The 26,935-nt window shown below is 36.9% G+C and overlaps 2 protein-coding genes across 6 annotated transcripts in view; one reads left to right on the plus strand and one right to left on the minus strand.

The window, feature by feature from the left end:
* Window positions 1-26,935, plus strand: part of brf1a (BRF1 general transcription factor IIIB subunit a) — an 81,862-nt gene that overhangs the window by 18,157 nt on the left and 36,770 nt on the right. For 2 of the 4 annotated variants that reach the window (XM_017358699.3, NM_199898.1), the window contains 8 exon segments: window positions 4,258-4,289; window positions 7,502-7,574; window positions 17,297-17,446; window positions 21,547-21,640; window positions 21,788-21,914; window positions 22,017-22,056; window positions 22,164-22,256; window positions 26,037-26,264. In XM_017358699.3, the coding sequence (XP_017214188.1) occupies window positions 4,258-4,289; window positions 7,502-7,574; window positions 17,297-17,446; window positions 21,547-21,640; window positions 21,788-21,914; window positions 22,017-22,056; window positions 22,164-22,256; window positions 26,037-26,264 (837 nt within the window). 4 annotated transcript variants of the gene reach the window in all.
* Window positions 9,146-14,861, minus strand: btbd6a (BTB (POZ) domain containing 6a). 2 transcript variants are annotated; one of them, NM_001431077.1, is made up of 5 exons: window positions 14,679-14,861; window positions 13,275-13,492; window positions 11,367-11,457; window positions 11,042-11,160; window positions 9,146-10,574 (listed from the first exon to the last, which is right to left on the minus strand). In NM_001431077.1, the coding sequence occupies exons 2-5, from the start codon at window positions 13,484-13,486 to the stop codon at window positions 9,542-9,544; spliced, it is 1,455 nt and encodes a 484-aa protein (NP_001418006.1). In that variant the 5' UTR covers window positions 13,487-13,492; window positions 14,679-14,861; the 3' UTR covers window positions 9,146-9,541. The 2 variants fall into 2 exon arrangements, with proteins under 2 accessions (NP_001418006.1, NP_001108397.2); NM_001114925.2 differs by lacking the exon at window positions 14,679-14,861 and having other exon boundaries at window positions 13,275-13,768.

Here is a 26,935-nt window from a genome sequence, read left to right on the forward strand (position 1 = left end):
CCCAGACATGCTCAATAATGTTCATGTCTGGTGACTTGGCTGGCCAATCCTGGAGCACCTTGACCTTTTTTGCTTTCAGGAACTTTGTGAAGAAAAAGGGATGAGAAAAAGCACTATCCTGCCGAAAAATGTACCCTCTCTGGTTTGTAATCTAATGGACAGCACGAATGTCTTGATACCTACAATCTTGACTGATTTCTGTGACAATTTTGGCTCCATGCGGGTTCCAGTAGGTCTTCTGTAGTATTTGTGATGATTGGGATGCAGCTCAACAGATGATTTATCTGAAAAAAATCAACCTTCTGCCACTTTTCCAAATGATCAAGTAGAAGTCAAGTTATTATTTTTGCTCTTACAACTGGGATCTACGACAAGACTTTTGTCAGGAAGTGTAGAATTACATTTTAAAGGTGCTACATAAAAATAAATTATTATTTTAGTCGATATGTGTATTACATTAAAAAAAGTACTTTTTAAAAAATAATAAGCAGTGGTTTATGTACCAAAATGTACGTCTGTTTTTAATACATTCAGTTATAATTGTAATTTCTCAAGAACAACAACAAAAAATGAGGGAATTCTGTGAACTATTTTTGTAGCTACAGTATATTCCTTGCATTAAATGCTAAAATTACCACCATAGCCCAAACTATCAAATTCAATGGCTATTGTTGACACTACAATAATGATTCATTCATGTTTATTTTGTGCTAAAAAAATAAACATGAATGATGACATTTTCTCTCCATTGATATTTTAAACGAGGCACTTGGGTATTCAGCATTTAAACATTATTCCGAATTAAGCAGGTGTAACTTAAAATGAGACATATCTTTCAGTTATAATGAAAAATTAAGCATCAACTGAAACATTGATCTGAGGATTTATGAGTATTGACCAAAAAAAAGACCAATATACCAAATACATTTAGCGTTACTCACCTACTCATAAAACAGTAAGTGGATCCATGTTAGTGTTTTAAATATTTTACAGAATAGCTGTGCTGTGCTGGTAACTTGACTATGCATGTGTTGTCTTTTTAATGGTAATCGACATTCAGTCCACCAGCAAGCGGGTCAATAGATAACATTCACAGATGGATGAGTGTTTAATTGCACCAGTTTAATCGGTTATGTAAGCTGCAGTACTCGGCATATGAAAACGATTGGGTGTGAGGTGTTTTATTCCGTTTACACTGAACTTCTGCAGTCTAAAAATGGCACCACAGTGACACTTCCATTTGTGTGCTATTGGATTATCACAGGCAATGCTGCTCGCTTTCACTTGTCCTAAATAGAGGCAACAGAAGTTGACAGTGTGTGGCTTTTCCTCTTACTGAGATTATGTAATGTACGTGTTCACTCAGACGTCTGGTAGGGTTACATAAGAACTCATGAGAGCACTTTCGCTTTTTGCCCAAGAGGATCAGGGCTGTGTGAGAGAGAACAATGTTCTTCTCAATCTCCACTGTGCACGGTAAATTTAACAAAAGACTTATTTGCATTATTTTCAAAACGCCTGAAATGGCTTCTTTCTCTCACATTATCTTGAAAGCGGAAATCTGTGTGAGTTTTTGGTTTGTTTCATTATTAAATTTATTTATTTTATTTTTGAATTTATTGACTTTCACATTTTTTCAAGTGTGTTACTCTGAATCTTTAATTGTTAAGGATTTAAAAGTCATTTGTGGTAAAAAGTGTATTAAAAAAATTATACTTGATTAAAAGTATCTTCACTTACCCAAAAATGTAGTGCTAGTAAAAGTATCTGTGGAAATATTGCTTAAATTATAAGTAAAAAGCAGGCCTTTTTAAAGTACTCGAAGTAATATGTATGATGTGAAGGCTTGATGTGTTTACATGCTATTTGTGCATGTGTGTGTGATTTGTTTAAGGCCATTTGGTGATTTCAGTCCTCATATAATCGACATCTTCATCTAAACAGCCTCTTGACCATTTTGTGTAATGGTTTTTTATTTTCTTGGGCAGTTTCAATACACTTTACATGTTTGCTGCATTTATAAAGTGCCCATGTCATGAGATTTTTCTGTGTGATACAGTTTTTCTACACGCAGTTTGATTGGTTGGGAATCACAGGACTGATTATTACTTAGCCAATCAAATATAAAAATCTATAAATAAAAATGAAAGTAGTGACTGCAGGCTAACGTAAAATTGTGGAGCAAATGTTCCAATACAGCACTAAAGATCTACTCAAATAAAAGTATACATTTTAAAAAACTACCTAATACAGTACAATTCCTGAGAAAACCTACTCAATTACAGTAATTTGAGTATTTGTAATTTGTTACTGTACACCACAGGTCACCATGCTGATTGAGCAAACCAAACACTAATGAGACCTAGAGGTTGTGCTAATCAATTCCATTACATCCCAGGGCTCATCTTGATTTGACAAACGTTGCCGTCACTGTAATGAAAGGTGCAGAATCACTGATAACTAGGGCCAGACAGAATCTGTGGATATTTTTTGCTATTTCTGTGGAGAATTTAGTAAAAAAAAATCTGAAGATGTATACTTACTGATTTTGGGAATATCATAACTAAAAACCTAATAAATTAAGTAAAAAATAATACCTTTTTTAACTTTTATTTAATGTTTACAATGCAAATCCAAATAGATCCACTTATTTGGTCACCGTCCCCCCAGGACAGAAATTAGTGACCCCTGCTTTAGAAGCAGCGTTACTGCTTCTAAACTTTCAACATAATTTAGACCAAGTAAACAGATGACGAGTGTAATACAATAAGTTAGGTCTGTTTGACTAATAGGCCTAGAGATTTGTGGAAAAATTAAAAATGATAACACGCTATTGTATTATTAAACATGTAGAACAGTACTTTCATGCATTCAAATGGATTACACCAAGGAAAAATAATAATTCTGTTTGACTTTCGTGAATTAGTTAAAAATTAAAGTTATTTTTCTCTTATCCTCAGTAAAATCACTGCAGTGCATTTGTCTAGATTCTCTACGTCATTATTCAAATTTCCAATTAATTATCAACTGTATCAACTTGATTTGGAAAGGTAATTCTAGATCTCAAAAATATGTTGAAGTCCTCAGGCAACATAATTATTAATGTGTGGCAATTTTAATAGGATTTGGACTTAGAAAGTGGCATAGATGCAGAAATTATAAATAAACGCCCTGTAATGGCTAAAAATTTGATATTTCATTCTTGATTTATAATTTTTTGTGGCTTATGGACCTCTTGAATTACTCCAATAATCAGCGTATAATTACTTGTTTTTTATTCATTCATTTATTCGTTTTTTATTTTTTTTAACTTAGTCCCTTTATTTATCAGAGGTTGCTACAGCAGAATTAATCGCCAACTTATCCATATGTTTTACGCAGGGGATGCCCTTCCATCTGCAACCCATCCGTGGGAAACATCCATACAGTCTCATTCACACACATACACTACAGACAATTTAGCTTACCCAATTCACCTATAGCGCATGTCTTGTTGGAAAACAGAGTACTCCCACGCCAACACGGGGAGAACATGCAAACTCCACACAGAAATGTCAACTGACCCAGCCAAGGCTCAAACTAGTGACCTTGCTGTGAGGCGACAGTGCTACCCACTGCAACTACCACGCCGCCATAATTACTTGTATTATTAAAAAAATACAAGCAGCTATATATTTGTATAAATTCTGCATTTCTATGCTGACCTGAAAAACAACAACAACCTTTAGCTAATTTTGCATGTGTGATTAATTTGTGCGATTCCTTCCTGGAAAGGCTGATTCCTGATGTACTATATCCGGAATATGATCATTAGTTTAACAGGGTCATCCATAATCCCGCAATTTAGGATTATCTCTCATGGTTGCCGTGGGACCAAAATCCCACAGTGACATTTTTAATGGGATGTTTTAATACACTTTGTCTTGATTGGACAGGTGTGCCGGTCTCCATGGACACAAAGTACTAGGTTGCCAGGAGACGGGGAATTCCAGGGTTCATGGGTTGGTGATTCAGTGGAGCTTTGCTCAAAGAGGGAAAATGTCAAGAACACAGAGCAAATCTGGCCACAGTCCCTGCTTGTTTTTCTGTCTGTTTTTATTTCTGCAAGTGCTTATATTGCTTATATTGAAGTTGTTATTGCATAACAAGTCCTTACAGACTAAATAGTACATTTGTAAACCAGTTATGCAGGCTTGAATTGACTGTCAAATGCAGTAAATATAAATTCTGTATAGTTTCTTTAATGCACTTTCTCAGATATGCTGCTTGATTTGAGTGACCTCTTGCAGGTAAGATTTGCAATATTACCAATACTACACCTACTGTATAAATGCATACATATACAGTGCTCATCATATATGAGTACACCCCTCACAAATCTCTCAGATTAATATTTTCTATAGGAAGCTTTACAATATTATATAACCAATTTTGGAGCTAATCTGACAAAATAACTAATGATAATGCCAGTGGTGCCAGATATAGCTGACTTTTTCCAGCCCAAAAGCTGTCCAAAACCTGCACAAATGCACAAAAAACACCCATAATGTTAAATTAATATTTTTATGTAATTAATGAAATTAATCTAGTTACTTTAACTATCATAATTTAACCTTACAGCAACCAACACCAGCTGCCACAACATAACCAATCACACCAAAACACTGCCTCCTTTCACTCACACACTGCACTTAATGTTGTGTAGAATACACAACCTATTAGAGCAGGGGTCTCAAACTCAAATAGGCGGGGGGCCATTTCAGTGTCTGACAATTCATAGGAGGGCAGTTTTAACATTCAAGCACAAGAAACAACTGGAAATTTGACATAATTGATGCATTTTAGGACAACAGACATTTATATTTCAAGCATTACCTTTCACTAGTGATGATGCAAATCAACACGTTGATCGTGTTTTAAATTTCTGTCCTGATAAGTCATGTTTTGATCCTCGATTGGTCTCATGCTGTCAAGTTATTTGATTTCGCAGGTCAGAGTTCACAAAGCTTGAACTTTGCACCGCAGCGAACTGCGAAACTTAACGCATGACCCTGCGTTTCTGGGCTGACGTGTTCGTATGTATATGAATTGAAGTGCATGGGGAGAAAAGCCCGGTATGACCGCAGCTTAAACTGCTGCGAGTTTAACAGCAGGCACTGCGTGATGTGTGTGCACACAAAGGGTAGTCAGATGTCCAGGGAGTCAAATTTTGATACAATTTTCCTACAGCTCCTCTTGTGGGTGGGCCCATGTAGTTTGCTCTATGCATTGGCCACTACTAACTGAATGGAGGAGGAGCAGATGGTTAGGTTGCATATAAAATTGACATTTCAAAACTGCCCAAATTTTGTCTACCCTCCAATTTTTTACCCACAAAATCAAATTCAAATTCCACCCAATCTGGCAACACTGACGCTCCAAAAATTAGTACAACCAAATTTATATTTTATGGAAAAATGATAAATAAAAATGTAAAAAGAGCAAAAATTGAAGAGAAACAAAAATGCATAAAATTTTCTTAAAATTTTGTAGTTTGTATTTTTTTTTCAATATTTTGCGTAAATTTAAATGTATTAACTCTATTTCTAAACATGTCTGGTAACTAAAATATTATTTTAATAAATATATCTGCTTAATAAATCTGTTTTGTTCAAATGCAGCAATATATATGACCTATATTCACTGAGAAATGGATAAAAATATAATTTGTTCAAATAGGGTATACACATTTATGCCCAGCACTGTATGTATGTATGTCTGTCTGTCTGTCTGTCTGTCTCTCTGTCTGTCTCTCTATCATAAATTATATTTTATAAACGTAGATTTTTAGTTTTCCAAAAATTTGAAAAATATACATAATAAAAATATATATACAGCTATAGAAGCCATTTGAAAGTGACTGCGTTTGATTTACTGTCTTTATTAAGTATGGGTTTCAGTAAAATCTTAATATTTGTTTTATTTTATAGAGGTCTACTAACATAGGGAAATGTTGATTTCTTAATTATATATATATATATATATATATATATATATATATATATATATATATATATATATATATATATACATATATATATATATATATATATATATATACATATATATATATATATATATATATATATATATATATATATATATATATATATATATATATATATATATATATATATATATATAGTATTGTTTTTCTCTTCTGAGTATTAAAACTAGACAAACATATTGGTTTGGTTATTGGCCCCAGTTTTTATCTACTCCGCTTGCTGTCTAAAGTCCTAAGGTCAAACATTTCTTAAATCCCACTACAATAGAGATTGCTGTCCACGCTTTTATTATGTCATGGTTAGACTACTGCAATTCACTTTACTATGGCATCTCAAAATCTCTAATTTCTCGCCTTCAGTTAGTCCAAAATGCTTCTGCTAGATTTATTTGACAGTTTATAAGAAGATGATGGAAGAAGAATTAAAAGTTTATGTAGTATAACAGTATGTTGGCTTTCTCAAGCTACAATAAATATGTCTGAAAACATGGCACAATTTGATTTTTAAATTTGAAGAAATAAGCAAATGTTTGATATGTTTTAGGGAACAAACAAACAAACAAACAACCAAATTAAACTTTACAAAATGATGGTATAATTAGAATTTCCCATTTTAAATGAAATAAGGGCAAAAGCACAATAGAGGCATTTTCCCTGTCATTCCCAGACTTGTGAACCTAGTGATTTATAAATGTGCATGCATTAGTGTGTGAAAGCCATCTTATTCCAGCTGGTCTGTCCTTTTTATATTTTTACCATCACAGCTGTCCTATTAAAGCCCCTCCCAAACCCACATGCTAACACACAGACCCTGTCCACTGCACTTTTTGAGTCAGAAGGGGATTTGAGCAGAGAAAGAACCCATAAATTCCTTCACTCTCCCCCAGACAGTAAAGCTCTTTTGAGGCACAAGGCTGTCGCCGCCCCTCTCAGGTCAGGAGTGTGTGAGGGTCGTCCTACTTTTCAGTGGTCGTGACCTCTGACATCCACCAAAAGAGATTTCTCTTTAATGCCGTGGGGCCCAGATGGAAGAAATAGGGTGTCTTTTTTTTTTTGTGCACGCGCATCGTTTGTCAGGGATATCTAATTGTTGAGGTGGTCCAAGAAGATAAGTGTTGAGTTATATGATGTTTAAAATGTGTTTCGTGAAATATTTTGTTATTGTAGCTCATCCTCCAAGGATAAGACACAGATATAGAGTTTGTGAGAAAGTTGAAGACTCTGTGGTGATGCTGGTAAGCATCCAAAACCCAGAGCTATGAACTCTGCAACCTTCAGCATCTGTTAAAATACACTGTGTTATTACCATGCCTTTCTGTCTCTTTATTTATTCCTTTTTACTTTGTTCCTTCCTTTCAGCGTTATATCTTTTGCTCTCATTGCCACCATCTGTCTGTCTTTGATCTTGACCGCAGATTTGTGTTTATGTCTCTCTTTCTGTCTTTCTCACCCAAGGTGAACGTGTACGTTTTGGGAAAAACATTCCTTGTTTTAGCCAGAGAGCTGTGTATCAACGCACCAGCTATCGGTAAGCTTCAAATAAATGACTTTGCCATTTCCCATCATGCTTTGCTGCTAATCTACTTTGTACTGCTACTGTGTAGTGCCACTTTTAATGCCCAGAGGGTGCTATCCAGTTGTAAACGAAACTTTGCAGTGTAAATCATTTACCCTGAATTGATCTGCTGGAGAAACAATATAAGGCAAAATTCAGACATGGTTTACCTCCTTGTGTCCAGTGTGTGAATTATACAGTGACGATTGGAAGGGGTGAACTTTTTTTCGGTAGTAGCTTGGTAATACATGCTTCAGTCAATCAAATTTATGAATGTTTTTAAATTGCATTTATTAATCAAATGGCTACGTTTTGAGTGTTTTGAAGGATATTTAATGACTGTTTTAAAGGTCATTCTAGGTTAAACTATACAAATTATGTGTCTTTATATATATATTACGTGTCTTTATAAGTAGGGTCTGTCCATTGACTGTAAGACGGGCATTACATGACGAGGCCTTAAGGGCGTAACTTGTAGTATGTTAAAGGCGTAACTTGAGGTTGGAGACTCGCGTCAAAACTATGTTGTTGGCAAGATGGTGCTGTACCTCAGTTATTAACGTCTACACCTTCCCCAAACCTAAACCCAACTATCATAGTTATTAATGTCTACATCATCCACAACCCTAAACCCAACCGTCACAGTTATTAACGTCTACACCTTCCCCAAACCTAAACCCAACTATCATAGTTATTAATGTCTACATCATCCACAACCCTAAACCCAACCGTCACAGTTATTAACGTCTACACCTTCCCCAAACCTAAACCCAACTATCATAGTTATTAATGTCTACATCATCCACAACCCTAAACCCAACCGTTACAGTTATTAACGTCTACACCTTCCCCAAACCTAAACCCAACCGTTACAGTTATTAACGTCTACACCTTCCCCAAACCTAAACCCAACCATCACAGTTATTAATGTCTACATCTTCCACAACCTTAAACCCAACTATCACCCTTATTAACGTCTACACATTCCCTAAACCCAACCCTCACAGTTATTAATGTCTACATCTTCCACAACCCTAAATCCATTCGTCACCGTTATTAACATCTACACCTACCACAACCCTAAACCCAACCATTACAGTTATTAACATCTACACTTTCCCCAAACCTCCCTGTAATTTGTTCCCTCCTTGTCATTTCAAACCTTTCAAAAATGATTGTGTGTGTGTGTGCGTGCGTGCGTGCGTGCGTTCGTGCGTGCGTGCGTGCGTGCGTGCGTGCGTGCGTGCGTGCGTGCGCGTGCGCGTGTGTGTGCGTGTGTGTTTTAAATATGTATCAGTGTTTTGTTTTTCTGTTCTTGCAATGAAAGTCTTTGGTGTCTAGTTTTGTGTGGACCTTGTTTATCTTTGTAACATTTGCAAAAACAGCTAATAATTTGCCCAAAATAAAACTTTGTGTTCATAGAGGTTTGTATCAGCATGAGGGTGAGCAAATTATGATAAGATTGTAATTTAAGAGACATATGTTGCCTAGACAAAATCTTAAAGACAACAACTGCTGATTTGACAAAAGAGAAGAAAATACTGTTTGATGAATAGAAACAACATGTTTATATTTTTTCAGGCTCTTGAAACCCTTTTCTCAGCATCAAGCTGTCAACAAATGATCAATTAAATAAGACAGAGTAAAAGCTGCCTAGTTTCAAGTGCAAACTGCCCATTGACTAATGTACTAAGGCAGGTTATGAATAATTAGAAATATAATATGTTTAAATTAAAGTGTGTTTTTAAAATAATGTTCTACGAAATAAATAACATTGGGGAGCATACCATTACATGTGAGACAAAAAAAAAAAAGAATCATATCAGAGGGTGTCGCATGTCCTCCATCTGTTGTGTCTTGCAGCTAAATTGTGAGTAAAGGCATTTATTTGAGAGGGGAACCCCCCTACTCTCTCTTCATTAATGGATCAGTCCAAGTACTCATGCATAAAAAATCAGTTCTGGAATCTGTCCCCCTTGCACCCCTGTCCCATTAGTACTGTCAGAGGAACACTGAAACTGGAAGGTCACTTTCCCACACTGCACTTCTGTCATTCCCTCTTGTCCAAAGTAGCTTAGCTCACTCCCATCTAGAACGGCGCTAACGGTGTAGAAGGCATCCTGCTCAACCTGTACAGGGTGCTCGAACCACACTGGGAATGTTGAGCTAGAGCCGTCTGACACAAATTTGGTCAAGTTTTGTGCCAGAAGCACTCCCTGTCTCTTTAGTTCAATTCTCACACTATATTCCGCTTTCCCTCCGCTGGAGCCATACAGGCCAAGTCCAGCAATAAACACGCGCTTGTCCACAGCGAACTGGATGCTGTCACAGCGTCCACGGTAGCGCCACTGGTTGCTTCGGTAGGCAGAGGATTGGAAGCGGTGGCAGCGTTGCGCCGTCAGACCCTTTCTGGCATTAACCGGGAATCCCAATGAAGGTTTTGTAGCTGCTGTGTACCACAAAAAGATGCTGTGTGTTTCCTCAAGGGTTAAAATGTCCACCTGCGCGGCTCCGTCTGCAAACTCCTGGAGTGTCATGGAAGGCAGGCGCACAAGGTGCAACGCTTTTCCCAACACAGAGCGCTGGTTCTGCGAGGTAGGGCTTACACCTTGTCTCCGACATTCTGCATCGGCCCATCCCAGGACGGCCTGGAACACCACAGACTCCTTCACATTCAGGGTTTCCCTTTGCAAGATGCTCTCCAGTGTTGGCAGGTCAATCTCAGAGAAGCCTTCAGAGCGCAGTGCGAGCTCTGCCTGGGCGTCAATCACCTCCCAGCATCTCTGTGTGAGCTCCGGCTCCTCAAACAGACGACTCTGAGATAGCAGAACGCATGCATTTCGCGCCTCCAGACTCGTCTCGAGGAAACCCACACATGCACGAGCCAGAGCAGATACCAGGTATTTCTTTGCAGCATAGAGTGTAGCCAAAACTGTGTCCGGTGCCAGCTCTATCTCATCACTGTACATGTATCTGATGAAGAAGAGGGAGATAAAGAGTTAGGGTAAAATAAAGGCAATGTGAAACAGATCTGTAGATCCTTTTCATATATCCGTTTTTCTGTAATGCAAAGTAAATCTGTGTAAATTCACAAATGTTTTTTCCAAAAGTCTAAAATTAAAAACTTTCAAGGATTTGAGACGCTGATCGCCATCACAGTCTTGATGAAAAGAGTTCCTTGTGACGTATATATCTGAAAGGGGATCTTACTCATTATATTGTGTGGCTACTGCTTTACACGGTGACTTCCAACTTTCCCAGGGAAAAACTACATCATTCCCATTCACAATCCATTAAAGGATCTCTAATAGCTCTGAAATGAGAGGGCAACTCTTAAACCAAGACATCACTGTCGGGCCCTCTGTGAACCCATCTGTTCTGGTTGGCACGAAACTGAGTCGTCCTGTTATTAATGCCCGGATGTGATTAGTGAGTCTTACTTGAGCAGGATGAGAAAAGCAGCGGGTTCCACATCTGGAATATGGATATCAGAGTCCCCTTCTGCGAGATCCCCGTAAAACATGGCACAGAATACAGAGCTTCCCACTGCCAGCACGTACTGAGAGAGGGGGAAGAGACAAGCTGTCAGTATTTTATCTTGTTGGGAAGCGTATTCCCTAAAATCTCCCTGGATGGCTTTCTTATCTGACACCTATTCCAGGTCTACTGATAAGTTAATGGGTAAATTCAGATGTGTCAGGAGACAGACAAAATGTGTTGTGATTGTTGTAATGGAGTGGACAGGAGAGTGGTATAAAGACTCACCTTGTGTGCCGGGACCCTTTGAGATTCACCAGGAGGTCCAACAATGAAATGGACATCTGCCATTTGTTCATTATTGAACATCAGTGCATTTCTGCATAAAAGTAAATAAATACATTTATTAGTAATAAATACAACATGTAAAATACAGCATTGATCCCATGTACAAAACATTTTAGTGTTTTTCCCCTTTAATAACTGCCTTAAACCTCTTTGGTCATTTACTGAAAAATTGTATAGATATTTTTTAAATCCCACACCCATTTTTTTACTGTGGGATGCAATCTTAGTAGGAAGCAAGGCATTTTTATAAGTTTTCCCTCCAAAAGTTGCTTATAAAAATGTATTAGCTATTACCAAAAATCCTAAAGTATAGCCAATTACAGTTGAAGTAGAATAGAATGTGCAATCGCAAATACAGTAGAATGTGCAATCGCTTTTAACAAACCCTTACTATGCCTTGAACCTTAAAAAACTTCTAATTTGTAGATTATTATTAGTTATTAAAGCAGTAGTTAGGTTATTGGGGCTGTAGATGTTGGGTAGGATTAGGGATGTAGAATATGAATATTTATTCTGACATTCACATACATGCCAATGGCAAATTTTTTTAATTTAGTACTAATAACAACAATGTAGTAAGGTAGTCTCTAAAAAGATCACATGACCCCGCTCTGTGTACACTTATGCAGTGTATCTGCTTGTTAAGTTTGACGTCACGTGAAGCGGCTTCCTGGTCCAAGCACTCTTATCAATCTGCATGGGGAGACTCGTCAACTGGTAATAATAAATGTTTACACAGCACAGTAATACTTTCGTAAATCACCATCGCAATATATTTATATCCATGCCTAATATCCAATGGCCTGAAAGTGCTTAATGTTTTAGAAATTGTTAACATTTTGGTATTTGTGATACAGCAAGTCCAGAGACTGTTGTGTACACTAAGATTTTATTCAAAATTCACTTTAATGTGTGATCTGATGGCCATAAATGAATATTTTCTCAAATCAAATGAGTAGCGGCTTGGACCCAGAAACAGTATTCCATACATCACTGATACGTCACCACTTAATAAGCGGATGGTCTGGTGCAGGCTTCACAGTCGCATACCCCTTGCCATGACTGACTTTGTCCTCTTAAAAAAAATTAAACTACAAGTCGTGACGACACATAGTGCAAGGTCTATGATTGGTCTGCTTTGTAGTATTGATGAGTGTGGGCGGCGCAGAGAGGGCAATACAAAAAATAATTAATTAATTTGATTACAAATAAAATTTTATTAGTTGTAATCGAGTTAAAATGGTCAATTAATCAACATTTTGATTTTAGGCTAAAATCGCCCAGCTGTCGTCTCTAATTACTGAGATACTAACGTTTAATGAATAAGTACCCATATTTAACAAACAAGAACTAGTAATAAGTAAAAAGTGTTAGGCCCTAAAGAGTAAATGTGTGTAAACGTTTTGTGCTATATGTGATCACACACTCAGGTAAAGACTAGAATAAAGCATTGAAGTAAATAGGAAGATTGTTTCATTCAGTGGATACGTATGGTACTGCACCCAAACAAAAGCTTTAGAAACATCAAACTCAATTTTAAAATGCAACTTTAAATTCGTTTTTTTCCGGTTTTATGTAAAACAAATTAAAAATTAAATTTGAGACCAACCTGTTTCTAAAGCATTTCAGATTTACAGTTCAAGTTGGAAATTTCATTTACAAGTCTTACCCTCTTAAAAAATGGTTAACTTGCAATAAATGGATGGCAACCACTGCACAAATATAATTTTGCACCATAAAAGCCCCTAAAAATATTAAATATTAGATTAAAATTAGCACCAGAGGGTTAAGGCTATAAAAAAGTAAAACAATTGATTTAAAAAAAGTTTGTATAAATCTCTGCCATGCCTTTCGCGTAATGTCGGGTGCGCGGAGTGCCAGCTGGGAATCTCCACGTTGTTGTTGTTGATGTTTTGCTCGGTGGTCGGTGTGGTGGCGATGGACGCGGTGGTCTGTGATACCGGCTCCACGCTCCGCTTCTTCTCCGGCAAACTCAGCATCACGGCGCCGCTCTTCTGCAGTGTGGCGTGATCGCTGACCGGGTACAGTTCCGCCGCCATCCTCTTCTTCAGGGAAAGAGTTAAGATGTTATAGCACACAGACAGCCTGCCGGGGTGCTTGCTTGCCCGCTTCAACTTCTTTAACGTTTCAGGGAGCAAAAGTAAAAAAGTCACACATTTCATGATCCGGCCATGATTGGACAGCCTGCATTCCGGCGCAGCGGGCATGAGAACGAGCGAGAAAGTTGACGAAATGTGTTCAGAAAAATAATAACAGCTACAAGCGTGATCCGTTCTTAATAATATTCGTGCAAACAAACAACCCTTCTCTGTTACTTAAATAATTTCACCGGCTAATTTAAACATGTTCCATCCCTTTTTCCTTAATCACATCTTCTCCCATCCCATAACGAAAATCCAAACCAGATCGGTTTAAAAGCACTTAAGAATCGCAAACAAGCAACGATAACAAGAAACGACCAGGCAGATATCTCTCCTCCGCTGTGGCCACACGGAATGATGAAGTTTGAGTTTATTTTGAGCTCTCTCCCTCTCTCGTTTTACGTCAGGAGTGGAGGGCTGTCTCTCCATCCCTCCTCTAAATTCTGTGTTGCCATGTTCGAGTGTAATAGGCAACATTTTGTTTGGATTTTCGCATGGTTTTTCATTTGTTTATCTGGTGATTATTACAGTAGATGTATGTGAATGCATACATATTTATTCAGAAATGCACATGTTTGTCCTAAAGGAAATATTTATTAATGATAAACATACCTAATGAAATTGCTTGCTTTTTTCGTTGGTATCTGGCAACCTTTAAAATAGAGCCTGTGAGAGTCTGTCTATGTGGACCGTGCAGAGATGAGGATTTTTAATTCTTCAAATCTATGCTCGCATGTTTATAACTTTCTAAATCTAATAATCACAACACGTCCACAAATGACCCAAGACCAATAAAGGATATATTTTGCAAATGCGAAGTTCGTCCGGACACGTCGTTTGTTTTGTTCGCCAGTATTTTATGTCCCTTACACTCGCGAGTCAACTTCAAACACCAATTACATAACCATTAATAATATTCAATATTAAATATCGAATTAAATCTAGTATTGGTAGTTGAGAACGAGGAAAATATAGCAAATATATCTCAAACGATACATTTTAACCCGCAGAATAATACAACATCAGCAGCGTTCACGTCATGCTTTAAATGTTGTTGTGGGATAAACAAAATAATATTGCGAGCTCTTACCTCAGATTTTGTGGGTTAGTTTGTTTTCATCCAAAGTTTTATTGCTCCGGTTCACGCTCGGTCGCGATGGAGTCTGAAACCGGACGAGGGCTGGACTTGTGGTAATACTGTAGTGCGCGCGACTGCTCTCGGTTTTCCCAATAAAGTGCTCGCGCGCAGCTTGATGCTTCCTCTCCCTCTCTTTCTCTCTCTCCCCGGGTCCCTTCTTTTTCCCACAGACAGAACAGACGGATCTAAGCGGCTTATAGCGAACATATGTAGCGGGGATTAAATCATTGTTTCCGAGTCTTTCTTGATTTATGTACCCCCATAGCCCCATCAATAAGACTCAAAGAACATTCTTCAACATTAACCCAAAAATGTATTCCTGTATTCTGATAAATATGTGTAAATTGGATGTTGTAAAATAGGTTTAAACAAGTTCACCACCTGCAAATTTATGATTTTTTTTTTCTTCAGAAACCTGATAGAGTTTGTATTTATTGACAGATTTGGTTAGAAAATCTTGCAAAAAAAAAAACAATTGACGTTGTTATAAGGAATAATAAAATAGAGTAAAAGAATAGTAAAATCAACCTCTGTCTAGTCTGTTTAACAAACTCTCAGATTTATTTATTAAAATGCTACTAAACTTCCTTTGCCAAATCCTTCAATGAGTGTCACGGTTGCACAGTGGGTAGCACGATCACCTCACAGCAAGAAAGTCACTGGTTAGAGCTTTGGCTGGGTCATTTGGCATTTCTGTGTAGAGTTTGCATGTTCTCCATGTGTTGGCGTATGTTTCTTCTGGGTGCTCCGGTTTCCTATAGTCCAAAGACATGCGGTGAATTAGGTAAGCTAAATTGTTTGTAGTGTATGTGTGTGAATGAGTGTGTATGGATGTTGCCCAGTAATGGGTTGCAGCTGGAAGGGTATCCGCTTTGTAAAATATATGCTAGATAAGTTGGCGGTTCATTCCGCAGTGGCAACCCCTGATAGGTAAAGGGACTAAGCCGAAAAAAAAATGAATGAATGAATCCTTTTTTGTACACACAGTAAAATGATTCGACAAAGTGACGACCGAATTCAGTAACAAATTTGCTCCGGCCAAATATTTTGGTAGTGACAACCACATTTTCATACATTGTACACATTGTTTACTCATTTATTAATTTTCCTTCGGCTTATTCCCTTATTTATCAGGAGTCTCCACAGTGGAACAAACTGCTAACTTTTCTAAAACATATTTTACGCAGCAGATGCCCTTCCAGCCGCAACCCAGTACTGGGAACCACCCATACACTCACATTCACACACTTACGCCTATTTTGATTTACCCAATTCACTTATAAACCATTTTAATATGGTCATGTGATTGGACCATGAACATTTCCTGCTTGTTATCAAACTATTCCATAACTGTAACAAGAGGCAATTCAATCTTGACTTCATGTTAAAACAGCTTTCATAGTATTAATTATCAATATGTGGCTCTTTTTGAATTCTCGGAAGCTATAGAAATAAAAGAAAAAAAAGTAAAACAGGACATACGTTGGGACCATTGTTTTTGCATATTGTCCTCAAAATGGTCTATACCACATGTATCTGGACTGTGGGGCAAACTGAAGCACCCCAAGGTGACCCATGCAAACATGGGGAGAACATGCAAAGTCCACACAGATATGCCAGCTGGTTCAGCCAGGACTCAAACCAGCATCCTTCTTGTTGTGAGGTGACAGTGCTAACCACTGAGCCACTCTGCCACCCCTACACTATATAAACGAAACCAAATTAAGCAAATAGCTTTCAATGAGATTTAAACATCACAGTTGTCTCTTTCTCTGTTTTCTGTAGGGTGTGTGCAAAAAATCACAGTAAGAGAAATATTTCTTGACTTAGTCGTGTTGCCAGATCTTGAAAATAAGAACTTCATTTTACAAAAAAAAAAAAAAAAAACTTTAACCTGAACGTTTTATCAGATGAATGAAAAAATCATCATGTGAGGCTATCAGCCCTCACACTTTTGTGAGTGTGAATGATAATTTAGGGAATATGATTGTCACATCTAAAATTTACAATGTGTATGTAGCCAACAAACTTTACAGCGCTAATAATTTGGTTGCTATCGTTTCTGTATCCCTTTAAATAAATCAAAAGCAACTCATGAAACCTAAGTACTTCCAAGGATACACATCCCTGATTGAGAATCATTTAATTGGATAAAAACATTGCAGATGCATTATTAGAGCTGAAAGACTTCTGAGTGGCATCATCTGCTGAGAAAATACATTGTTTGGAAACTGTACAAGCCTAAAATTGATTTGAATGGTTTCAGAAACATCTTGATTTGCATTATTTGTCAAGGAGTTTGCTAAAGCTTTATAGTGGATAATTTATGTCCAATTTCCGGGCTGTTTACTGATAGTCAGGTTTATTAAAAGCATGTGTTAGTGGCCATGGGCACTTGTGGGTGGGGGTGTAATAATGTACCCAATAAATCATTTCTTCACATACACTCATTAGCAGCTTTAAACTTGAGGTTTCACACTCATCTGCAAAACAGTTTTGAACTGCAGCTGAGTTCTTGAGGTGGTCTAGATGCACTGGCTTTGTAATTATGAGAGTTTTGTTTCGCACAGATCCATGTCTTTATATCCCACGCTTTGCACAACTGCTGGAATTTGGAGAGAAGAGCCATGAGGTTTCTATGACGGCACTGCGTCTCCTGCAGAGGATGAAGAGAGACTGGATGCACACGGGACGAAGACCTTCAGGCCTCTGCGGAGCAGGTAACCATGGCAACCCTCCCCTAACGGTGCGACCTCTTTAATGATGTGAGCTAGTGAAGGGTTGCTTTGTTACATGCGCATACAGCATGGAATGCAGTCCAAAAACCACCATACAGAACTGGAAGTTTTGCAAATGGTCAGAATCTACAGTTAGATCAGGTCATACACTACCTGACAAAAGTCTTATCCAAGTTTTAGGAACAACAAATAATAACTAGACTTCTAGTTGATTATTTGGTATCAGAAGCGGCTTTTATGAAAGCCAAAGCCCTCTAGATTACGCTTTTTTTTTACCAAAATAAAATATGAATATGCCTTGATTTTTAATTATGTAACTAGGACAATAAGGTCTGACTTTGCTTAGACAAAAGTATTGTCACTTTGCAGAAATAATGTACAGTAAAGAATATAAAGTCATGGTGCAGTTAAAAATAATTATCCTTGCGGATCATGGGATACATCCATCTCTGCAATAACTCAAATAACTTATTAATAAAGTCATCTGGAATGGCAAAGAAAGCGTTCTTGCAGGACTCCTAGAGTTCACCAAGATTAGTTGGATTCATCGACAATGCCTCCTTACCCCAGACATGCTCAATAATGTTCATATCTGGTGACTGGGCTGGTCAATCTTGGAGCACCTTGACCTTTTCTTACAGTAACTTTGATGAGGAGGCTGAAGTATGAGAAGGAGTGCTATCCTGCTGAAGAATTTACCCTCTCCTGTTGTTTGTAATGTAATGGGCAGCACAAATGTCTTGATTCCTCAGGCTGTTGATGTTGCCATTTATTCTGCAGATCTCTTGCATGCCCCCATACTGAATGTAACCCCAAATCATGATTTTTTTCTTGACAAAACTTGACTGATTTCTGTGAAAATGCAGGTTCCAATAGGTCTTCCACAGTATTCGTGATGATCGACCTATCTTGGTGTTATCAGTTGTCTCAGAGATGCGTGTTTCTAATGTGTTTTTCTTGGACTTTCGGTCTCGCACAAACTTGACAGTCTGTTAAAAGTGAGTTTCGGTAATTAAGTTTTTAGAATAACTGACTCCTCCTGCCTCTCAGCGTGAGTTTCTCTCCCCCCCGCCTCCACTGCATAACCTGAATAATTAATCTCCCATTAATCTTTTAGGAGCAGCGCTGAGAAAAGAGGAAGCATGAGCCTAAAAGAGTTTGTTTCGCAGTGAGAGATCAGAGACTTGAGAAAGAAAGCCAGGCCGACGCAGAGACTGAAAGAATGTGTGAAAAGCCCAGAATGAAGATAAACTGAGCGACAGAGAGGACTGCTGAGTGTGATGAAGGCCTTGAGCTTGTTGAATAGTCCTCATGTAGTGTCTGGAACACAGATTGGTTTGATATCCTGTAGGGTTAACAGTGTAGGAGGAAAATTGCAGTTTTATTTGAATTCTCCATATGAACGTGAGCCTAGAATAGCACTTAATTAGACCTAGCAGCAGCTGACACCCCTGGACATGTAGGGGCGAGTGGGGTAAGATGTGCCACACCTTTAATCTGTCAAAAGACCAAGAATTTCATACTTGGATATGTATGTGATTTGAGAAATGCATATGAGAAAAGTTTATATGACAAAGTTCATGCATAGATTCTCTTTATGATTCTTAATGTTCTTGAAAGAAGCCTTTGCTATAGATGCATTTATTTGATGAAAAATAGTTAGAAGAGCAGCACTGTGAATTATTTAAATGTCAAGTAAATTTTTGTTTTAATATGTATTTAAAAGTAATTTATTCATTTGATGGCAAAGCTGACATTGGCATTGAGAGGTCATTAGAATATGTAGATTTATGGCTCAAAAATCATTTTTAAATATTGAAAAAAAACCTATTGCTTAGAAACTGTGGTGTGTACGTTTTTGCAGGATTATTAAGAAAATCAGCATACGTTTAAAGTACAAATTCTTTATAACATAATATAAATACTTTCAGTTTAACCCTTGTGCACTCTTCAAATGTACTGCCCTTTTGTTATGTTTGGGATAAAAACATCTATTGAGTTATGCTGCTTTAAAAATGCATCAGATACATATTTTGTTTTGCTTATCTTTTAATCAACCTCAGTCCTGATCAAAACTATTAAATGTTTTTAAAATTTACAGAATTTTAACTATTTATTTGCCAAGTTCACTGAGGATGTCACTGATTTAGTAAAAAAACACACACAAAATGACGTATTTTCAATATAAAAAGTAAGTGTGGACTGCATTTTCTTTTACCGTTTATCTCAGTCTTGGACATGTGAGTGATTGGTTACAACATTGGCTTTGATGCATTGTTAGATTTTTATTTTTTCTCCTTAATTTACTGTTGGGTTTTTTTTTTTTTTTTTTTTTTTTTTGTCATTTTGACTTCCATTATAACCACATTTGATGGTGCATAAATACACAGTCTTTGTTTTTGTTTACTCTATGCAGTTCTGAGAGCTGAGATGCATATTTTTTTATTTTATTAGACACATCAAGGTAAGTGTGCAAAGGACACTCTCACACACTCACGGACACACATACACACACTTTAATTTGCTGTTATACTCCATATAAAATCCAGAAACTACTTTTTTTTTTTTGTTTTTTTTTTTGCACAGGCCTATCAAAACGATTAATGGTGCCAACTGATGATCAACAGTAAAAATGACAAATTTTACCTCTTCCCAACAGTGAAAACCACCAACAATCAAAAATGCATGATTTTATGGTGTGAAGGTTTTGTAATAAAAAATGTGGTTATAATGGAAGTCAATGGATCAAAAACAGCTACCAACAGTGTATTAGAGAGAAAAAAATGAAAGTCAATCAAAAACAGTGCATCAAAAGCAATGTTGTTTCGCATGTCCAAGAGAAATCCAGCCCACGATTACTTTTTATATTGAATATATGTATTTTTGTTTTTTTCAGCAAAACAATGACATCATTTATGAATTTGGCAATTAAATAGTTAAAATCATGTAATTTTCTTAGTAATTTAGTAGTTTTGGTCAGAACTGAGGTTGATTAATAGATTTATGCAAAAAATGTTTTTTTTTTTATTTAAATATTTATATTTAATTGAAGCATTTTACAGCAGTTTAATTTACTGGATGTTTCATCCTTAACATAACAAAAGCGTAGTAAATTTGCCTAGAGTTTGTTGTTGAGTAAAAAAAAAAATCAAAGCATTTTCTGAAAATATGTGTCAAAAACAGATTTGTCACAAAAAATGATTCTGCTAGCTAAAACACAGAAAAGGTTATGACCAAATTAAGACACAAAATCACCCAGAGCACATATAGGTTGAATCAATATAACATAGGGTTGCACAATGAAAAGAATGGATATATGATTTGTGATTATTATATTTCCACAAAACTGTTAAATTAGGTAAATATAAACTTAAGTTCTTGTGGGAAAGACTGAAAGTATCTCGATTATTAGTGACAAACTTTGCCTCCAAAGTCATTAAACACTATGTGTATGTATGCATAGATAGATAGATATACAGATATATATAGATGTATGCATCTATATACTGAACATATAAAAAAAAAGCATGAATAATGTGCTGCAAAATCTTCCTATTGAGAATATGAATTATGTTAATAATGTATTATTTTTTTCTGAGCCTGTATTATCTTGTTAAATCCAACTTCTCATTACTAAAAGGACAATCTAAATCAAGTTGCACACCTTACCATGTTTTCTATAAAATTAATTAAAGCAATAAAAGAATGAAGTATGGTTCATCATGAGGCGTCATTAAGCTCCAGAGTATCTTTTACATGTTTGCATGCTTTGTGTTGTTGGACATTCTTGAGTTTGTCAGGTAGTCCAGAAGTGCATCTGGCTGTTTATGTTTTTTTAATGACTCTGAGTGAAACGGGCATGAGGGGCTCTGCGGTATTGCAGGTGCATTTAATGTCTGTTTGTTCTGCCTGAGGTGAGTCGGTAGGGAAGCAGGTACAGCAGATGCACTTTTCTGAAAACGTATAAATGTTTTATATTTGACTATGCATCTTCTGTCCTTTCCTTTTCTCATGTTCTCTCTTGTCATTGGCTGAAAGTTTGTTTGAAGTACCATTAAGTTTTGTGCTTGTGTTTCCCATAGCTCTCCTGGTTGCGGCCCGTATGCACGAGTTCCGTCGCACAATTAAAGAAGTGATTAGTGTGGTGAAAGTCTGCGAGGCCACGCTAAGGAAAAGGTGCATTTTGTATTAATAGCTTGCTCTTAGTTATTATTTTTAGCGTTTGTGCCATTATTGAAATTTTGTGTTTCTGAGGCTTTGAATTTAGGCCCCATTATGCTGTTCAGTTGCCTGGCCTGACCCCCTGGTGTTTTGGATTGACAGGTTGTATGAATTTGAGGACACGCCCACCAGTGAGCTGACTATTGAAGAGTTCATGAAGACTGATCTGGAGCAGGAGTGCGACCCGCCTTCATTCACAGCAGGACTCAGGAAGCAAAAGCTAAAACAGGTCACGCATCACATGCCACTTTTTGTAAGAAGTTTTAATCATTAAATGTATGCTTTTGCACAATCAATCCAACTCTTTTTTTTTTTTTTTTTTCCTCAACAGATTGAACAGGAGCTTGCGAAGAAAGTTGATGATATTGAAGGTAAACGTTTATACCAGAGTTGTTGCTTAATCTATTTCACCATTGTCTTTTCAACAGACTTGGTTTCTTGTGTTTGATGTGTTACTTTGCACTTATGTGATCTGCAGGTGAAATATGTGGCTATCAGGATGAGATTGAAGTTGAGTTGGAAAGCTGTAGGCCCAAAGCTAGGGGGATTTATGCATCCTGTTCCAGAGAAGGTACTGTGTTCAAACTCAATCATGCAGAAAAATCATCAAACTGAAAGCATGTTTCATCAATATACAGTATGTTTACACTGTACTGTTCAAAAGGTTTTTCCTTTGAAAGAAGTCTCATTTATTAAAAGAAGGCTGCATTTATTTGATTTATAAAATGAATAAATTAATCGGTTTTAATATATTTGAAAATACAGAATTTTACATTTAACATCATAAAAGTTTTTACTACTAACGTTAACCATTTCAAGGCTTAATATTATTTGTGGTAACTGATACATTTTTTCAGGACTTTATGAAGAAAATGGTTAAATATAAAACCCTTCCATTGTCTCTTTTTATCACTTTAATGCTTCATTGCTGCTTTAAAAAAGCCATTCTGACTTCACACTGTCCACAATTCTGTTTCTGAATGTAAAGGTTATATTTTAAACTAATATACACTCACTGGCCACTTTATTAGGTACACCTGTCCAACTGCTCATTAACGCAAATTTCTTCTAATTTCTTTAAATTAACACAAATTGTCGACCATCTCTGGGGTTTACAGAGAATGGTACGAAAAAGAGAAAGTATCCAGTGAGCGGCAGTGCTGTGTGCGCTAATGCCTTGTTGATGCCAAAGGTCAGAGGAAAATAATCAGACTGGTTCGAGCTCATAGAAAGACAAAAGTAACTCAAATAGCCACTCGTTACCACCGAGGTATGCAGAAGAGCATCTCTGAACGCACAACACATCGAACCTTGAGGCGGATAGGCTACAGCAGCAGAAGACCACACCAGATGCCACTCCTGGCACTTCACACAGGCTCACCACAATTGGACAATAGAAGATTGGAAAAACATTGCCTGGTCTGATGAGTCTCAATTTTTGGATGGTCGGGTCAGAATTTGGCATCAACAACACGAAAGCATCCATGCTTTCCTTGTATCAACAGTTGAGGCTGCTGGTGGTGGTGTAATGGTGTGGGGGATATTTTCTTGGCACACTTTGGGCCCATTATTACCAATTGATCATCATGTCAACGCCAAAGCCTACCTGAGTGTTGTTGCTGACCATGTTAATACCTTTATGACCACAGTGTATCTTCGGATGGCTACTTCCAGCAGGATAAGGCAGCGTGTCATAAAGCATGAATAATCTCAGACTGTTTTTTGAACATGACTCAAATGATCTCCACAGTCACCAGATCTCAATTCAGTAGAGCACCTTTAGGATGTGGTGGAACTGGAAATTCAACAAATCAACAGCAACTGTGTGATGCTATCATGTCTGTATGGACCAAAATCTCTAAGGAATATTAACAGTACCTTGTTGAATCTATGCCATGTAGGATTAAGGCAGTTCTGAAGGCAAAGGGTGCTCCATCCCAGTACTAGTAAGGTGTACCTAATAAAGTGGCCAGTGAGTAAACATGAACATCTTCCTAATCACATTATATTGTGGAATGTCTTACATATTAAATTCTTTTAAAATGAATTGATGGTTAACAAGTATTATGGGACATGCAAATGCATCTGCCATGTGTCTAAGTTTATTTTGTATTAACTGGTTTTAAGAAAGATTGACACTTGGCAGCACATGCTCTCAGATGGCGGTGTGCAGTTGGAAAAGTAAAATGGGTTTGCAGTCAGCAGCTGTTGTGTGGAAAGTCTTTATATAAAGTTGTTTTGTCCATGTATTTTGCCAAGTACTTAACTGTGTGTATACACTCTGTCCATCATCTAATAATATAAAAATAAATTTAGGGAAAAGTGCTTCACCAGAACTACAATTATTTGTAAAAGACACCAAATATCCCCCTTTAAACAAACGATTATGTTGTTGTCAGGCCTTCTCTTTGTTTGCTGAGAGCTGCTCTCACAGGGTTTATTCAGGAAGTGGAGTGTTACTTCCCTTGTGCAGAAATTCTGTTTATGTTTCTGTCCAATTATCTCCTTGTTCAGAAGCACCCACAATCAGAGATCCAGTGCTTCCCCATGCGTGATATCTCTCTCTCTAATGCAGTGATTACAGAAGGGAACTAATTAAGACTGCGAGCGTGGGAGTGTTTGTGTGCCTGTCTGAGTGTCTCTTTCATTTCGGTAGCGTGTGTGCATGCATGTGTGTTGTTTATTGGGTCAGCTGTGTGTGTTTGCGTAATTACTTTTTCTCCCCATGTCAGCTATATCTAAAGCAAAGTTCAAAATCAAGAGTGCAAATGCATCTAGCTCCATGTTTTAATTAGCAAAATAATTTAATTATAAAAATAATTTCATGTCATTTGCATTCAAGCAGCCATTTTTTTCTTCATTTGACTCTTTCAAACACCGTGCTTGTTAGGGTTTTGAGGGATTTCACTGGTGGGATGTGTACAATTGAAGTCAGAATTATTAACCCTCCTGAATTATTAGCCCACCTGTATACTTTTTTCCCCTCAATTTTTCTTTAAAGGGCACCTATTTTACCCCTTTTACAAGATTTAAGATAAGTCTTTTGTTTCTCCAGAATGTGTCTGTAAAGTTTTAGCTCAAAACGACCAACAGATTATTTATTAAACCTTTCAGTATATTAGAGTTTTCTGCTCTAAACCAATGTAGCTGTTTTTTGTTGCCTGTGCATTTAATGCTAGTTCTCCCCGCCCACCATTCCCACTTGCCTATCAGAGTGTGCCTCAATCTCCAGCTGTGTGCATCAGATAAACAGCACAGTGACAGACATTAATGAAGCAGATCTCACGTAACGTTTGTGAGAAATACTACAGTAAGAACTTTCCCATTGATTATTTATGTATTTGTTGTGGAGTTGCAATGATAAGTCACACACAATGTCGTTCAAAGTTCACATACACACACACAGACACGGACAAAACTTTGCACTGTTTTTGCACTGCAAATCCGACAGGATACTCATTTAACATCCACTAACCAGGATTGAAGCATCTTCTTTTGTAATTGTAGTGACATGCGGCTTTGGTGATAAAGACGGTAAAATCGCTGTAATTCATTACATGCATGCACATGTTTTAAAAACATTTAAACTAAATTAACTTGTAAAACTTACTCTTGATCACATTTGATGATGATTGATGATCACAGAGAGCTCAACAGATCTTTTAATCCCGGTTGGTTTGCGAATGTCCTGTTTTGTTGATATGATTATACGTGTTACTACAGAGACATGTTAATATACAACTGTCAATCAATTCGGTGGGCGGGAAAACCGCACTTCTGTGTCACGTTGCAGTCGGCCTCAAAATGGGAGGGATTTGGATCCTATTTTAACATCAGGAAATTTAAAAATAGAGACTTGTTGTGTTTATATCACTCAAATATGACTGTGGACACACTATACCTACACACAGTTCTGTCCAAACAGCTTAAAAAAGCTGATCCTCCTCATAGGTGCCAATTAATGGAAAGATGCATTTTTAACACATTTCTAAACATAATAGTTTTACAGACTAATTTCTTATAATTAGTTTCTTTTTATCTTTACCATGATGACAGTACATAATATTTTACTAGATATTTTTCAAGATGTATTTTTCAGCTGTAGACGGTCGAAAAAAATAATGCTTAAGAGGGCCAATAATATTGACCGTAATATGGTTTAAAAAAATAAAAACAGCATTTATTCAAGCCAAAATACAACAAATAAGACTTTCTCTAGAAAAAAAAAATATGGTAAATACTGTGAAAACTTCCTTGCTCTGTTAAACATAATTTGGCAAATATATATATAAAAAAATTCACTGGAACACTAGTTGTGACTTCAACTATATATCTTGCTTGCTATTCCCAGATGATGTGGTTTCCTTGGCATCCTCCAGTCACCTTGATGGAGAAGATGATGAACTGAGGGCAGCCGCATCTCATCTGTGTGGGGAGAATGAAGAGCAGGAGCAAGATGGAGAGAGAGTTTCTCTAACCAAACGGCCCTCGTTATCATTATTGCTTGGAGCGCTGCCCACTTCGGCCAGTTTGGGCCTGTCCGAGTCCATCACCAAAATGGGAGAGGAGAAGGAGAACGGTAAGTGCATGACTTTAAAAATGCATAAACAATAATCAACTTTAATTTCACATTCACATTATCAGATGCTTTAATGACTTTGTAAGAATACCACTGGAGAGGTAGCATTTATGTTAATATACCTTTATTGTAACCACTTTTCATCCACATTTACTCCTTATTTACTACTTAGTTTTCTGTTTTATTATAAGGTTATTGCAATGAGCGTAACTGGAGTGTCTCTTTTAAAAATACACCAATGAATTTGCTTTTATTTTGTTTACTCTCTTTTCATATTCATCAACCAGGAACACATTTTGTTCGTTTACATTGCAAAATAGCCTTTTTCATGAAAATATTTCTAGTCCAAATATCTAAACGATCTTAAATCAAGAAGCATTTTATAGACAAGCAAAACATACTATCTTGTTTTAAGAAATATGTCAAAATTAAGTGATTTTTATCCCTCATAAAACAAGCAAAATAATAAATGGTATTGTTTGTAAAATCTCGAAACAAGATAACAAATCTAACAAGAACATTTTTGTTAGTCTACAACAGGGGTGTCCAAAATCAGTTCTGGAGGGCTGGTGTCCTTGAGAGTTTAGCTCCAACTCTAATCAAACACTCATGAACCAGCTAATCAAGCTCTTACTAGATACTAGAAACTTCCTGCCAGGTGTGTTTAAGCA

Source organism: Danio rerio, chromosome 13 (genome assembly GCF_049306965.1).
Source record: "Danio rerio strain Tuebingen ecotype United States chromosome 13, GRCz12tu, whole genome shotgun sequence".
NCBI lineage: Eukaryota > Metazoa > Chordata > Actinopteri > Cypriniformes > Danionidae > Danio > Danio rerio.